Source organism: Microtus pennsylvanicus, chromosome 1 (genome assembly GCF_037038515.1).
Source record: "Microtus pennsylvanicus isolate mMicPen1 chromosome 1, mMicPen1.hap1, whole genome shotgun sequence".
Lineage (NCBI taxonomy): Eukaryota > Metazoa > Chordata > Mammalia > Rodentia > Cricetidae > Microtus > Microtus pennsylvanicus.
The window spans coordinates 189,978,985-189,995,726 of record NC_134579.1 but is presented as its reverse complement, the minus strand read 5'-3'; the positions used below and the strand labels follow the sequence as shown (position 1 = coordinate 189,995,726).

The 16,742-nt window shown below is 38.1% G+C and overlaps 1 protein-coding gene across 8 annotated transcripts in view; it reads right to left on the bottom strand.

The window, feature by feature from the left end:
- The window catches only part of Eya4 (EYA transcriptional coactivator and phosphatase 4), a 253,623-nt gene that overhangs the window by 34,435 nt on the left and 202,446 nt on the right, over window positions 1-16,742 (bottom strand). For all 8 annotated transcript variants that reach the window (XM_075947640.1, XM_075947653.1, XM_075947633.1 and 5 more), the window contains 2 exons: window positions 15,379-15,458; window positions 11,268-11,433 (listed from right to left, as the gene is read on the bottom strand). In XM_075947640.1, the coding sequence (XP_075803755.1) occupies window positions 11,268-11,433; window positions 15,379-15,458 (246 nt within the window). The remainder of the gene's footprint in view (window positions 1-11,267; window positions 11,434-15,378; window positions 15,459-16,742) is intronic.

Genomic DNA, 16,742 nt, shown 5'->3' with positions numbered 1-16,742 from the left:
TACAACTCCTTCCACTGATTGATATCTAACTTACTAAAATTTAATTTCAGATCACCAAAACATGAATACACATACTTTACCAAGAGTCCCGAATAACCATCAGCTTGTCAAATTCAATATACAGGCTCAGTGCTTATCTTTCCAGACAGGAGATATCGTTGATGCTATTCAACATACCTGCTCAGAGTTAGTATTTGTTAAATGACAGCCTGTGGATTGTTAGTTCTGGCCTTCCTCTCAAGCGTCTTTCTACCTAGGAGTCACAGACTCTTGTCCTGTTGTGCTCAGGGCATGGTATCTAGGAGGTCTGGCATTCCTACTCTACCCATTCTGCATGGTGTAAGCTTCTCATATGCTAATGCCGCTCTAAGTGAGAACCCAGAGCGAGTCACTCCCTCCACGCAGCCAGCATGTGAAGTCTCAGATACTTTATCTAATTGACTTCTGTATGTCTACAGGTTCCTGAAATTCAGACTCATGTAAAGTTAGTGACCATGAATCTTGGGAAGCAGGCAGCACTGCCAAGGCCAGCGTTAAGATAAACTGAAGCTACACAAGGCACAGTGTAACGGGTCATCTAGACTTGCAATAGCACTTCAAAGATTTCACTCAGTTTTACTGGACCTCAGTTTCAGTATATATTGAATTCTGGATAAGAAGCTTTTTAAAATTATTGAAGATGAATCAGAATTGTATTTAATTTAAACCATATGTGGAAAATGAAAATCTCTTAGCTTTAACTTAAATTAAATTTAACTTACATTAAATTTAAATGATGTGTTTATAAACAAAGAGTAATATGATGATCTTAATTTATCATTAAATTTAAAATAAAATTTAGTATGATAAATCACAGGGCATTAAGTAATTCTGAACAAATGGCACATTGTGCATGGCTTTCCGGAGACACAGTAATCATTACAGAACGAACCTCTTATCATTTCTTTTGATAACGACATTTTATTTGGGAAGAATTGCATGGTACAAGATCAGAAATATATCTTAGCTATCTTCCCCCATAAATAGATGGGGGAAGAGAGGAGATAGAGGGACCACGAAGAGGGACAACTAAAACTAAGGGTCATTTGAGGAGTCATATGGCAACCTAATAAAGTAGAAACTTCTCAAAATATACATATATGAAGATTATCTAAATAAAGTTGCCAATAAGAGGGGAGACAGAGCCCCTATTGGGTATCTTTCATCACCGAATGAAGTTTCCAGTGTCGGGAATGGAGTGCATGTAATCAAGTTGTTTGACAAAGAGGTCTCCATGGAAACTCCCAAAGAACCCAGGCTATTGCTGAGACTATTGGTGGCCCTATTGCTGAAGACTGCATCTACACAACTAACTGAATGTGGAGAAGTTGAGCTGGTGCCTACCTACTCACTAATGTCTATTGTACTGGAAGGTATTCTGTATGTTGTTAAAGGAGAACCCAGCTACAAACCCTTTGATCTACAAAGGTGATCTGCATGTAAGGTGCGCTAATGCCACAGTGGCAGAAACCAACCAATACTTGATTGTATTTAAGACCCCGCCCTATGAGAGAGAACCCATTCTTGACACTGCTTGTATGGAACCTAGCACAAAAAGGACTCCTAATGATATTCTGCTATACTTATAGACCAACATCTTGCTCAGTCGTCATCAAAGAAGCTTCCTCCTGTAATAGATGAAATAAATACAGAGACCCACAGCCGGATAACATGCAGAGTGTGAGAGACCTTTAGACATTCAAACCGAAACAGGATGCCTCCATTAAATACTTCCACATAGGGCCCATGAACCTTCTCAAAAAGGAGGTGGAAAGGGTGTAGAAGCAAGAAGGGATGGAGGGTACCCAGAAAACAAGGCTTTCAAGACATACCAGGGCTGGTGTGTGACCTCACATAGATTGTGATAGCATCTACAGGCCCTGCACAGGTCTGGGCCAGATGGAGTCCTAGAGCTGAGAGGGGAAGTGGACACAGTCCCCATCCCTAACACATACTCTATCTCCAATGACAAACTACTTGCAAATGAAAGATAGTTTTCTCTAACGGAATCTTACCACTAGGTATACAAACACACTTAAGGGCAGGTCCCATGCTCAGCAGTACATGACCAGCACAAAACCAACTCAATGGTTTAGAGGTTTGTTTTTTTTTCTTCTCATAATGTTTTGTTTATGCTTGCCTTCATTCCTTTCTTTTTTCCATTTCTTAAATTCTATTCAGGTTTGTTTCATACTATTTGGGGGAAGTACCTATTTGTTTTCTAATGAGAAAGAGTAAGAAAGGGTGTGGATTTGGGTGAATGGGGAGGATCTGGGAGGAGTTGGGGAAAGGAAAACCACAATCAGGATACATTTAATTAAAAATATATTTTCAATAAAAAATAAACTAAGAATATAAAAATAATCTTAATATAAATGTCATTGTCTCTCAAAATATTGCTAGTAGAGATCGCTGTACCTCTTCCACTATCATGACTGACAGGAGGGACATCCAAACAAAAATATTTTAAGCACAAGTTTGGATATTGCTTTATCTTGCGGAAACTTAAGTTTCAACTTATTCAGATAGACATTAGAAATTTGAATGCATATTAACCTTTAAGTGAAACCACATGAACCATTTCCTTTCCTCCACTCTTACAGTGAAACCATAATTTCCTTAGGTTATTAAATCGTGCAAATCAAATGCCTTCCTTTAAATAACATGAGTCAAGTTAATTCTTACTTTAAAATTTTATTTTTATTTATGTGTATTCATGTGAGTATGGGTATGTCCACATACACTTGTGTCCAGGAAAGTCAGAAGATGACATCAGATGGCCCAAGCTGAAGTAACAGCTGTTTGTGAGCCACCAGAAATGGATGGGTACTGGGAACCAAACTCAGGTTGGTCTGCAGGAACAGAGAGCGCTCTTAACCACTGAGTCATCTTTCTAACCATAAACTGACTGTTACTTTAAAAGCAAGATTAAACGGAATTCTTTTGGGGTGTCATTTATAAAACCTTTCTTTTTGCACACATGCACACACCCAGACACACACATACACACATACACACACACACACACACACACACACACACACACACACATTGTTCTTGCTTATTCATTTTTTTGTGTGTTTTTGAGGAAAGGTCTCATGCTAGTGTCAAATTTCCTGTGTAGTTAAAGATGACACTGAACCCCTGATCCTCTTGTTTTTTCTTCCCAAGTACTGGGATAACAGGTGTACATGTGACCCTTGGTTTTATAATTTTTTGTAGGTCAATTTTTAAAGTGTTATTTACAGAAAAGTAGCTTTTTATTTTGCTAGCAGTGTAAAAGTTGAAAGAAGAGAAAATTGCAAGCTTTCAGTCATGGTCTTAAATTGCAGGCAGGGTAGCTGGTGGCAGGCTGGGTTCATACTGAAGGAATTTAACAGAAAGAAGCCAGCCATTTAAATCTGATACTCAGCAACTATCACAGTGTTGAAGGGAAAATGGGATCACAGGAAGTGTGTGGGTTTCTAGGCCCAGGAGAATCTCTTCCCGTTGATTCTCTGCCAGTTTAGTTAAGGATCTTCAAAGTATTTTAAGGATACGGAGGAAATAAATAAACAAGTGTTTTCTTGAGAGTAAAACAGGCCTTTGGAAGAAAACTGCAAAGTATGGCCCCATTTTAATTAAACTCTTAGTTTGAGCACACAGTGCCTTTTTAAAAGAAGTATATAAACACATTTTTGGCTTGATTCCCAGCTCATTATGTTGGTGAGAACTCGGAGCAATTGTTTGTTCTTTTTTTAATTTGTCTAGAAATCCCTCAAGCAAATCTGCATACTTCATCCTTTCTGCCAATTGCCATTTAGGTCAGGAACACTGTTAAGGAGTTATAAACAAAACTCAATAATGTGCTGACTATGTGCAAGTGAGCTCTCTCCCCACATGGGTATCTAGTTACACTCAGCACTGGCATTGCTGGGTCAGGGGAGACACATAACCATCTTTCATAGACACGGGTCTTCAGAATGGAAGTATCGACTCAATACTCCACCAGCAATGGTGGATGTACATGTGTGTATTTGTGTGTTTGTGTGTGTGAGAGAGAAAGAGACACACAGAGACAGAGTCAAAGACACACATACACAGAGAGACAGGTAGAGAGAAATAACCCTAACACAGAACTTACATCCTTATTACTATCTTGTAATTATGGAAAAACTGGTGACATGATATACATAGGGTCCATGATATACACCGGCAACAATCAGCTGGTATTTGTTGGTGTTGATGTGACTCCAGAATTTTTGCTTTAACTACTAGGCTCATATTTATTCTCCCAAACAGCACCAGAGTCTACTGATCAAGAGAGTCCTCTAACAACCCACCAGAATGAAAGAAAATATTGGGAAGTCACACATCTGACATTCCTGAAATATATAAGGAACCCAAACCACCCAGTGGTAAGACAACAAAATAACCTGGCTGAAACAAGAAGTAAGGGGCCTGAGAGGACATTTCCCAAAAGGATATATAGAAGGGCAGTCAGTATATGAGAAAGATATACAATGAGAGACATGCAAATTCAAACTGTATATTCAAACTCACGTTTGTTAAGGTGTCTATCACCAAAGAGGAGAAAAAGTTTTAAGAGTTGGACTTACTGTGAACAAAAAGGCCCCTGTGACTGTACCATTAAGAGGCAGCATAGAAGTGCCTCAAAAATTAAAAACAGATTGCATGAATGACCTAGCTATTCTGCTAAGATATATCTGCCCCCAGGTTATTAAAAAATAATTTTAAATACATTTTTATTAAAAAAGAAATACATCCCTTTCCTCCCTCCAGCCCCCTCTATCTTTTCCAATCCCTCTCTCAAACTGATAGTCTCTTTATTCTTATTGTTGCTACATATATGTACATATATGTATGCAAAATTATATAAATACAACTTGCTGGGTCCATTTTTTGTTGTCTGTGAATGTATGGTTTCAGGGCTGACCACTCTGTGTTGGGATCAATAAAGCAGCTCATCTCACAGGGAAGTGAATTCTCCAACCCAAGAAATGGGGTCAACCTAAGTATCAAAACATATATTTATGGATGAAGAAAGTAACACAGACAGACAGACAGACAGACAGACAGACAGACACACACACACACACACACACACAGAAAGAGAGAGAGAGAGAGAGAGAGAGAGAGAGAGAGAGAGAGAGAGAGAGAGAGAGAAACAGGCATATACATAGACACAGAGAAAGAGAGACAGACAAACATACATACACAGACACATACACACACAAAGACAGACAGACAGACACACACACACACACACACACACACACACACACACACACACACAGAGAGAGAGAGAGAGAGAGAGAGAGAGAGAGAGAGAGAGAGAGAAACAGGCATATACATAGACACAGAGAAAGAGAGACAGACAAACATACATACACAGACACATACACACACAAAGACAGACAGACAGACAGACACACACACACACACACACACACACACACACACACACACTATTAAACTTCAAAGGTGAGAGAAATCCTTCCTTTTTGTGACAACACAGATGGCACCAAAGGTCATTAGACTAATGATGTAAGTCAGGAACATAAAGAGGAAAATTACAAGATCTCATTCATAAATGGAGTATGAAAAACTTGCTCCCCTAGAAACAGAGTGCAGAATGGTGGTTACCATAGTGAGTTTGGGAGTGGGGTGAGTAAAGGGGGAAATGTCAGGAAAGGGATACCATATTTGTAGGGTAACTTGAAGGCATTTATTGTAGAGTGTAGAAAGCTAGTTACAACGTATTACAGCTTTGAAAATTGCTGGGCTAACAGTTTTTCGCTTGGGTGATTTATCGTAACCATAGAAGCAGAGCAAACCAAGTATTGCATGTATCAGTCATCTGTATGTAGTCATGTTATTTCACTGTGTGTGTAAATTCAAAACATTACTTTTTTAAAAATAATATGGTCAAGGTTTAATTGCAATTTAAAAACTTCCAAAGACATCATCTAAAGATTTAACTGTTGTATATGAGAGAAGAGGCCTAAACAGTCATGGCAAAGGTTTCCAAAAAGTGAAAGCCCTTCCTGTGGATAGCACAGGCCCTGACAGTGAACATAACATCCCTTCACAAGTAGACTGACCTCTGTAACGTTTCAACGTGCTGTCCTGTCTCCCTACTCTTTACTAAAGGGTAAAGCCAGGACCGAAAGCATAAGGGTCCCTGAGCACTCGTGAATACTGCTTTAGAGTTGCTGATCCTGATGTCTCTGCCAGTTTCATAAGGGTGCAATCCATGGCAAATGTAGAAATTAAAAGGTTCTCTCCACTTACACCATCTTGCCCGTATCATGGAGAAGTCGCACTCTGCTTCGTGAAGTTAGTTAAGGGCTGTTAAGTCATGCCCGAGAAGCTAGCTTCCTTCCTGTGTGGGAAGGGCTTTATCAGGTCCTTCATTCACCTTGAGCACTTGTTAAGTTCAGTTAACTAATGCCCCACAGTGTTTTTTGAGATCGTATAGTCAAGGATAACATTGTTACACATTATTAAACACACTTAATTTTTAAATGTTTAAAAGACTTGCAAGGGGGAGCTGTAAAAATATCTTTCCTCTTCAATGCTAACTTTCAGAATGCAAATCAAAACCATCAATTTACCTTAGATAAACTTCATTTTAAGGACAGAGAATGATCTTTGTAAGGACATTGAACTAGAAATGTCTGCTTTTAATCAGCATGGTAGTGTATCTCTAAAGCCATTGTCAAACCACCTAATAAGGTAAAATAAATAATTGAATGCTATTTGCAATTTCTAAATAACATCAGTCATTACCAGTTGCCTTGGGCTTTTCTAGGTGATTGAATAATTATCCCATAATCAGTACAGTAATGAAGAACTGCCCTTTGTAAGGTCTGGATATTTAGCTCCAACTTTATTTCATTAGGGTTATCTGTAAATCAGAACAAGCAGCTGTCCCTTATTGAATATAAGGATAAGGTATGTTTCTATTTTAAACATGGAAGTCCACCGTGAATGCTCTTTAAAAAATTGTGGACCTAATTGTCAGGTCTGCTCTGTAAGCCCAGAAATGCATAATCAGTTAATGGGAAATTCTTTTCCTGCCCTGGAACTAAAGCCATCAGATTTCACCATTAATAAAGAAAAAGCCTATGGTTATGAATTTATTTGCTTTCTGGATGCATGCCAGTTCTAAAAAGGCTAAAATCAAAGTGAAGTCTTTGAGAGAAGACTTTGAGAGATCACAGAATTTCTCGGGAATCACATGTGCGACAATAGTAGTTACTAGATGAAATGAGTTCTTTGTAAATCCAGCACGAAGTCTGACAAGATCTGAAAAAGTTGCCAAACTGTATTTGTTGACAAGAGCAACCACTAGAGGAATAAGAAATGCTGCGTTCTAACAGTGCGTGCAGCAATATCTCACTGGACTATGTCCCCTTCCCAGGCCGCCAAGTAGTATGAGCACTTGCCTGCATTCAGTATTTTCTTTTCTTCCTCCTTTCTTTTTAAAATAATCTTATTTTACATGCCAATCTCTCTCCCTCCCATCTTTCTGCTCTTCCCCACCTTCTTCCCACCCCCATGCCCTATCCACTTCTCAGAGAGGGTGAGGCCTTCCATGGGGAGTCAACAAAGTTTGTCACATCACTTGAGGCAGGACCAAGGGGCTCCTCCACCTGTATCTAGGCTGAGCAAGGTATCCATCCCTAAGGAATGGGCTCCAAAGAGCCAGTTCATGCACTGCTCTTTGGCTCCACAAAGTGCCCAGGCCACACAGCTGTCACCCACATTGAGAGGGCCTAGTTTGGTTTTATGCAGGTTCCCCAGCTGTCAGTCCAAAGTCAATGAGCTCCTACTAGTTCAAGTCAGCTGACTCTGTGGGTATCACCGTCATGGTCCCTTTGCTCATGACAATGCTAACGAAAGAAATATTCTTTGTATTGGGAATGGTGGAGAAACTTCGTTGTGATTAGATAGAAATTTGAATAAAATCAAATTTGAACTAGAATTGTATACCTCACATAGCATACTGAGTGTGCAAGGAGTTTTCATTCATGGTAGCTGTAGTCTGGTCAGTTCAGATGCACCTACGTCATCCTGTCTGTCTCTGAACCCCGATGAGAAGCTTTTCTGTGATTCTGTCCCCATGCATTCTCAGTGGGGAAATCTCTCTGATGCTATTGAACAATGAGGCAAGCATCGTTTTGTCTACAGTATCCCTACTACTTGCTAAACATGGATTCTGACAAGTGTTTTAACTAAGGCCAGATCATTGATAAAATGAAAGAAGACAGAGGCAGCTTTGGAACACATGACTAAGGCTGGGATTAACAAGTGAGGTTCCTAGGGCAGAAAGCTGTAAGATCTTGAGATCGATCATTTACTTAGATTTGGGGTCCCAGCTGCTTCAATGGCCCCAGTTTGGGATTGACTTTGCCTGTGGTACCATGCTCAGCGAGGCAGAGAATAGAGAAAAGCCTGAACAGAAGATTTAAGAGAAAAAGGGGCCTGGAAATCAAGATGAGCTGTGTAGTCATAAAAGGGAAAATGTAAGAGGAAAAAGAAGACACCAAGGACAATGCAGGGTCACCAAGGACAAACTGCACTGTCTAAAATCCTTTTGCTGGGTCCAAAGCTAGAAATGATATATTGGGATCAGCGAGACAGCTCAGTTGGTAAAGGGCCTTGCCAGCAGATCTGATGACCTCAGTTTGATTTTTCTGTATCGATGTGGTGGAGAGAACCGACTCCTTAAGGTGTCTTCCCAGTTCAACATGCATGTTGTGCTTGTGTGCATGGGCATGCTTATCTGAATGTGCATGCATGCATACCTGTACACATAAACACACAACAGACAATAATTGTAATGATAAAAAGATAAGAGATGATATAGTATCTCTCTTTAGCCACAGAGAATACGTTTCCATGATGCTACACAGACCCTGGAAGGTATTAAAAATGCCAAACCACATATCATGGTTTTTTTATGCATACATTTCCATGATAAAGTTTAATTTGTAAGTCGAGCACAATGAGAGACAGTAATTAAAAATAAAATAGAAACTATTTAACAATAGTTTGTTGTTTAAAAAAACATTTCAATTTTGCTGTTTTTCTATTTAATATTTTTGACTTAAGTTGTGTATGTTTAACCGAGATGACAAAAGCAAGGATGGATGGTGGATTGCTACAGTGTCCCAAACACAGAAGCAAAATTAATTAATGTGGTCATTTCACAAATTCAGGCTATAAGCGTATTTTGACTGTTACTGACATAAGAGGGAGCCTTCATTCATTGTTGTTTCATTGTATCCAAAATGGTTTACTTCTTAATCTTTTGCTAAGCATTTGAGATTTTCCCTCCTCCCAGGCATTGCTAATTGCTTGCATGCTTTCTTATTCAAACTCAAGCTATTTATATGCAAATTTCTTGTCACTGATGAAATGCTGTTTTCTAGCACATGGTTGGGGCCAGAGACTAAGTAAATAACTGCTTGACTGATAAAATTAGATTGTCTTGGTCTCACTGCTAGAAATATTTTACAGAATTTTGATCACATTTCTCTGTGTTTTCCCTTCCCAACTGGATAACACAAAAGAAAACAGAACAAAAAAGCAGAAAAGAAATTGAAAACAAAAACACTCAAGTTAGAAATATAAACTCATTAAGATTTATAAAATAGCATCGATTCTGGTGCTGGAGAGATGGCTCTGTAGTTAAGAGCATTGACTGCTCTCACAGAAAACCCGAGTTTGATTTTCAGCGCCCACATGGCTGCTCACAAAGGTCCCAGGATATCCAATGCCCTCTTCTGACCACTACAGGTACTGCATGTATGCTGTGCAGACAAAATTGCTTAAAAAACACATACATAAAAAAAAAGTTAAGAAAGATCAATCTCATATTTTATTTGCCTTTTGAAAATTATTTATATATACTAGATTAGAAGTTTTGTATCAGATATGTGTTTTAGAAAAATTTTGTCTGCAACTGTAGCCTGTCTTTTGGTTCTATAACAGTGTCTTTCAATGAGAAACTCTTAATTTTATTAAATCCAATTTATTATTCCTTTGCTTTTAAGGGTTGCCTATAACCCTTATAATTTTATAATTTTTAGGATTGTTTAGTTATAATTTTATAAAACTTAGTTATAATTTTAAGGATTGTTTATAATATCCAAGAAAATGTTTGTTTTCCCAGGATCACAAAGATTTCCTGCATATTTTTCTTCTAAAAGTTTTTTACCCAAAGGGTTATGATTTACTTTGATTTTTCTACAAAAATATGAATTGTGATTCTTCTTTTGTACAGAGATTTTCAGTTTTTCAGTGACCTTTTGTGGAAAACCACTAGAATTTCTCTACACAACTTTCACCAACCATTTCTCAGGGCGGGCTTGATCCCGGGTTCTCCATTTTCTCTCTCTACTGCGATCATGTATGTATGCTTTGATCATCACTGTAGACCACAGATTATTGCACCTTGCAAGTCCTAAGATCAGGCAATGCCATTCTTCAAACTTAGTTCACATTTTCAAAAAAAATATTGTATATTCCAATTCCTTTACTTTTTCCTATAATTTTAGAATCATCTTGGTAACTCCTCCAGGACAATTGAATGGGGCTTTGATGGGAAAGATGCTCAATGCTGGTCTAGCTAGCTTTAAAGTCTGGTAGCAAACACAATTCTAACAAGAGGACAGCAGGCTTCAGATTAAAAAAAAAAAGAAAGAAAGAAAGAAATTCGCAATGAACTTTACTATTCACTGATCAGGAAAAGATATTAAACTTCCTACCACTGATCCTTCAAATCCTAGGAATGTAGGAATGTTGATGGTTAGAGTTCTGGTGCCTTACAAGGTAAAGGAGTTATACAGTCCCCCCACCCCTGCAAAAAGGAAGCACCCCCCCCCCCCCCAAGCACTCAAGAGATAATATTGCAGCTGCTCTTTGCTGTCAGGTTTGCATGGAATAAAGAATGGCTCTGGCAAAAGATCCACTCACCCATATTGATATTCTTACACACATAATTATTTTGAGGTTAAAATCTCCTGTCTGCCTCGCAACTCAAAAGGGAATTTCTGAAATGCCTAGGAGCCTCGTCTTATGCGGTGAGCTAAAACTCATTCATCATCGGTGTGACTGTCTGGCAGTTTTCAGGCGTGTCTCTGCAAGGCTCATTTTCTTCCATGTTATTAGGTAGCGCAGGACATTTTGAAGTGTTTCACCGGGGTGAAGATCTTTACCTGGCTGGCTAGGCAGACCTGGGAGAGCTTCCTGCAGCTGGTAAGTTGAGGCTGACGATGAGGTGCCATCGGCTGTGTTGTTGGATGCCATGTATGCCCCATAGGTGGATGCCGAGTAATACTGAGCATATTGGTTTTGGCCAAAGGCTGTGTAGGATGGGTAATCCTGAAACAAATAAATGAGGTATGAGGATATAGAAGAGCAATCACCATCTAGCGCAGTCCAAGAAAGCAAGCAAACACCATCACTATGGCAACGAAACGATTAGTGTGCAGCTCCAATTGCTTTCCAATCCATGGCTTGGAATTGATGCTAATGAGAGGAACCTATCTGAGCATCTCACAAATGCAGCAGTAATTAATTTCTCTATTAGGCTTGCAAACTAGTTCTAAAACATGAATATGAATCTGGCTGAAGTTTGTTTATGCTTCATTTCACAACCTATAATGACTAATATATTGCTTTATGCCACTAGTATGATGCACTGAAATGGGAGAGGTCATATTCGTAAGTCAGTTCGTATTCATTCCGTTCATTTTTACATATTGCCCAACAACACCGGCAAGCAGGTGTTGTGTCTACTTCTGGCTTCTACATAGACCTAAATACATATTTTTTTAAGTTTTATTCCTCTTGTTTTTTATTTGATCTTGTCCAGCATTTTAAAGTAAATAAACTAATTTTCTCGCCACCACAAGCAACCTGCTACCTGAGGCTTTACTTAGTCTTCAGTGAAGTTTTTCAAAACATTTAGTTTTGCTCCTTTGTTGCACGTAAAAAAAGGAAAGCATTGAACCAACTCCCCTGACCTGTTTTCCATTAAAAAAAAGAACCTTAAAATGATGAAAAATGATCCTCCAATAGCCTTTTACATATTAAGATGATGAGTAAAGACTCGTGATAAATGGTGTTTAATATATCTAGCATGGTTTAGCCAAAAAATGTTATCAGTGATGACAAATTCTTGGTCAGGATGAAGATCCCCTGTTGTGATAAGTTCTGAAGGGAACAAAGATCCATATTTGATGTCATTTCCAAAAACGAAAAATTCTCCGTATAATGAAACACATGTATTACCAGGAAGCCTTAAGTAATATGACAGAAAATGAAATTCTATTAGCCTGTTCACCTCAGGATCTGATGTTCCCCCTCCCGTTCTGTGAGTCAAGTAGAAAACTTCAATACGTGAACAAAGAAGTTTTTATCAACACTTCTTAGAGCGAAACAGGTATGACAAACAAACAAGAAATGCTGACTTTGGGCCATGGCATTGTTCTAAGACTTTAAATGGACTTGCTCACTTGCCACTCAGAGCCTTGTCTATGGGACTTTGACAGCCATTTTTACATCAAAAACTGCTAAGGCACAGAACTTGAAGAGACTTTCAGCCTGGTGACCCAGCTCATGTGTTTCTAGGGTGGAGCTACAGCCTGGAAAGTCAACTCTAGCATCTGTGTGTCATAGCTCTGCCAGCCTGCCTCTGGCCTCACCAGAAAAGGATGCTGCACACCAGGAAATGTGGTAGTGGCCTTTGGAGAAGGTGATATATTTTTTTCATTCAGATGTATCTCCAATATCCCTCCTCCACTTATTTCTACTCTTACCACCTTTATCTAAGCATCCTTTATTTCCTGTTGATGCTATGGCACTCATTTTTCTAATTTGTCTCATTTTCATTTCTATGCACAAATGATAAGATATTTTCCTATTCAAAAGCACGAGTATCTTCCCAGTGGTCCTAGACTCCCATCTTACTGGAGCTTACAAGGCCCTATGCGGCCGGTAGTCTACTCCACCCATGAAGAAGTGACAGGACCTTATATGATTGCATCTAGTTTATCATTTTCTGTGGTGTTTCTCTATACTCTCCTCATGGGCGATCTGGGCTCCAGTCTTCCTCCAGTTCAATGACTCATGGACCCTCGCTGTCTTGCCTCCCTGTGACTTCTTGTCCTTGCTTGTTACCTCATTCTGATGAATCCTAACCTAGTTATGGCTCCCAAAGGAAAGGCTTGAACAATCCTCTCCTGTGCAATGTTAGATTTCTAGGAACGTTTTAGCAGGGTCTTTGGTCTCCTTGCTAGTTTGCTGTCTACTTTGCTCTGTAGACTGAGCGTTCCATGAGGCAGGCAGGAAGCCTATCTAGTCACACCACTGTCTCACGTCCCTAAGTGTACAGACCTCCCTATATTTCTCAGATCCAGAGCATTTTTTAAAATGATAAAATGGTATTCAATCCTTGATCCAAAATACAGTTATAGTCTACACAGGTCCACCAACATCCTCAAACAGATTTAGATCTGTTTGTGATTGAAAGTTTGTGAAGCTTTCATCTGCTTTATTTATTGTTTTTGTATCTTCCCAGGAACAAGAGAGTAGGGTTTCCTTTATGATGCTTTTTGTCAAGTGTGAATCTCAGTGGTTAGAGCATCTAGTCTACCTTCCGTCTGTGTTGAATCTTGTCTGTTTCTTCAGTAGGACTATCCACTTTCAGAGAACAGAAAATAAAGATTTAATTATTTTTGAACTTTAAGTGCCTAGTCAAAAACATGATGCATATCAAGAGCTCAATAAATGTCTGCTGTAAATTAACAAGTAAATTCTAACTAGTGGAAGTCATCACGGTTTTTTTTCTTCTTTTCTTTTTCTTTTTAGAAAGTATAGTGCTATAAGGTACTTTTAAATTAACGACAATTTATAATGTTTCTATGACTCTACAATTTTATTACGTAGCATTTTAAACTAACTTTCCTTTGAGCCTTTCGTTATGACACTAAACTACAAGAGGGCAACAATAGAATTCTTGTTATTAAATCTAAAAAGGATGCTTTTGTGAAATATCTTACATTTTAAAATGTATAAAAACAAAGTAATTGGACCACAGTAAAGGAGTACATTGTTTGTCTAGAAATCAGCCTCCTTTCCGTCTCAGTTATTCTGAACACAGTGGAGAATCAGGAAACAAGGACACAGTTCCGGAATGTCCACAGTATCGGCACTCTGTTCAAGGATGTTCATGTGGGAACATTGACTCTCATCCCATATGTAATCCTATCATCCTTATTTTAAAACTCATGAGAACGTGAACAAAACACGATGAGGAGAAGAGTTAAGGGTCACTAGAGGCAGGCTCAGTAACCACAGAGAAAAGTAAACCTGTCAGGAAGGTGGGGAAATCAAACATTTTTAAAAGAAATATAGATCTAATTAATAAAAAATTAAAAGCCACCAGCATTTCTGCAGGCTTTTTATTTAGTTGCTGTTGCTATGTTTTAGAATTCTGTCTGAGAATGTATGCTATAATCTTACAATTGATTCTAGTTCAATGAGTTAAGTAATGTTACAGTAAATGAGCAATTTCTACCAAGGAAAATAAAACTGTCTACTATAGCTTGAGATAAAAAAACATGCATTATTTCTCATGATAACATGACAGATGATGAAAATGACTATAACTCAGGTGTTTAATGAGCAATTTTTTAATATTCAACACATCTAAGTCAATGAGAATAAAAACTACACAATAGTTTTGAATAGGTAATTTTTTTACTCTGTTGAATTAAAATCTTAGTTTTAAATAAAAAAAATCATATACACTTACAAGGCAACCTGCAATAACTAAGTTCAAAATATACATATATGATTCTTAATAAATCAATAAAATTGTAGTTATAGAATCTCTCCTTAGACTTCCCAAGGGAAGAGCTCCCTAACTGTGCATTCAGTGTCAAGTAGTCAACCCTAAAATAATATACATGCAAGTAATGTTATACACATTGAGCAGGTTGTATTTATATATGTAAGATTATATATCAAAAATCAAGGAAAAACAGACCACAAATTTGAGAGAAAGCAGAAGAGGAGCTTATGGGAGTGGTTAGTGATTAAAAAGGAAAGTAATATTTTAATTTCAAAAATTAAAATAAACTTAAAAGTTTTTAAAAATAAATTTTAAAAGACCATTTCCAAGAACTCGAGAAAGGTAGATAAAATAAATAAAGGAATTATATACACTTGTAAATTATAAACAACTATAAATTATAAGTAAATAAAACCTTCTAAAATCTAGAACAGAAATTTCAAAAAGTGTATATAGAAAAACTACAGTACCTGTTGGGAGCCACTGAAATTTGTTGAATTGGAAACAGAATTATTTGCATAAATGGTAGATGATGGTGCGAAACTGGAGCCTAGAGGAAAGAAAATGCACTTTAGCAGTTCCCATATTTGTGCGGCTGTAAAAGGGAATGAAATTCAGTCACTCATGGCAGTGTGGATGGGAGCAGAGGACACTGTGTCCAGTGAAAGAAGCCAAGCACAGAAAGATGAATGAAACATACATTTTCACCATGGAGAGGTCTGCAGGATAGAGATGGTAGTTCGTAGCTGCAGCTAACTCAAGAAGAAAGTGTTGATGTTGGATTGCACCTTGGCTGAGAGTAACATGGGTTGCAAGAATGGATTCTTAATGTCTTCACCAGAAATCAATTATGAAAGCTTGTGTACACATGCACATACAGAGTTACCCTGACTTCTACATTATATATTATATTAAAATATTTGTCAAAATAACACTTCCATACTCAAGAAATAGGTAAAAATTCCAAGTGTAAATTAGAAAATATTTTATTTAATCAATAACTTCTTATGAAATGTTTAAAAATATGCCACTTTGTAGAATTTAGCGGGAAAAACATTTCTCAAATTTTGTTGTACTGTTACTGAAATTTGAAACTGAGAGATCTGAAAGAAGATTTATGAAATTCTTGGCCCCTTCTAACAGCTGGCAAAGGTTTCTGAGGGAACCTGCTGTGGGATAATCCTTCTGTACACTGTGAATATGTATTATTCTCATTGGTTGATAATAAAGTAGATTTGGCCTATAGCAAGGCAGAATAAAGCTAGGTTGGAAAGCCAAACTGAAAATCCAAAGAGAACAATGGGTAGAGTCAAGAGAGAAACCAGGGAAATGCCCAAGAAGAAAGATGCTAGAGAACTGGAAAAGCCATGGACCACGTGCCAATAGAAATGGGTTAATTAAAATGTAAGAGCTAGTTAGTAATAAGCCTGAGCTATATTCCAAACATTTTGTAATTAATATAAGCATCTGTATGTTTATTTGAGACCAGATGGTGGGAAAAAAGGAAAAACTCTGCTTTCATTTACCTGAAGAGCTGCCTCCCCAGCCCTGTACCATGAATCACTTCAGAACATTGACAGAGAAAAGACATCAGACCTCTGAATGCCTGGCCTGGTGGCTTTCAAGTGGCCTTCATTTCCTGCCCAAGCTTAACCTGAAATGCTCTATTGAGTTCTGTCTCTCTACCTGGATCCAGCCATTTTCTTCAGGCTTCTGCCCAGCTAATTGTGTGTTCTTAGGAAATTGTATGAACCATGGTGAGACTAAAACCATCTTTGCAACTGTAGTTACACAGTAACATTTACGGAATCTATGTTTCTTTTCAGGAACATGT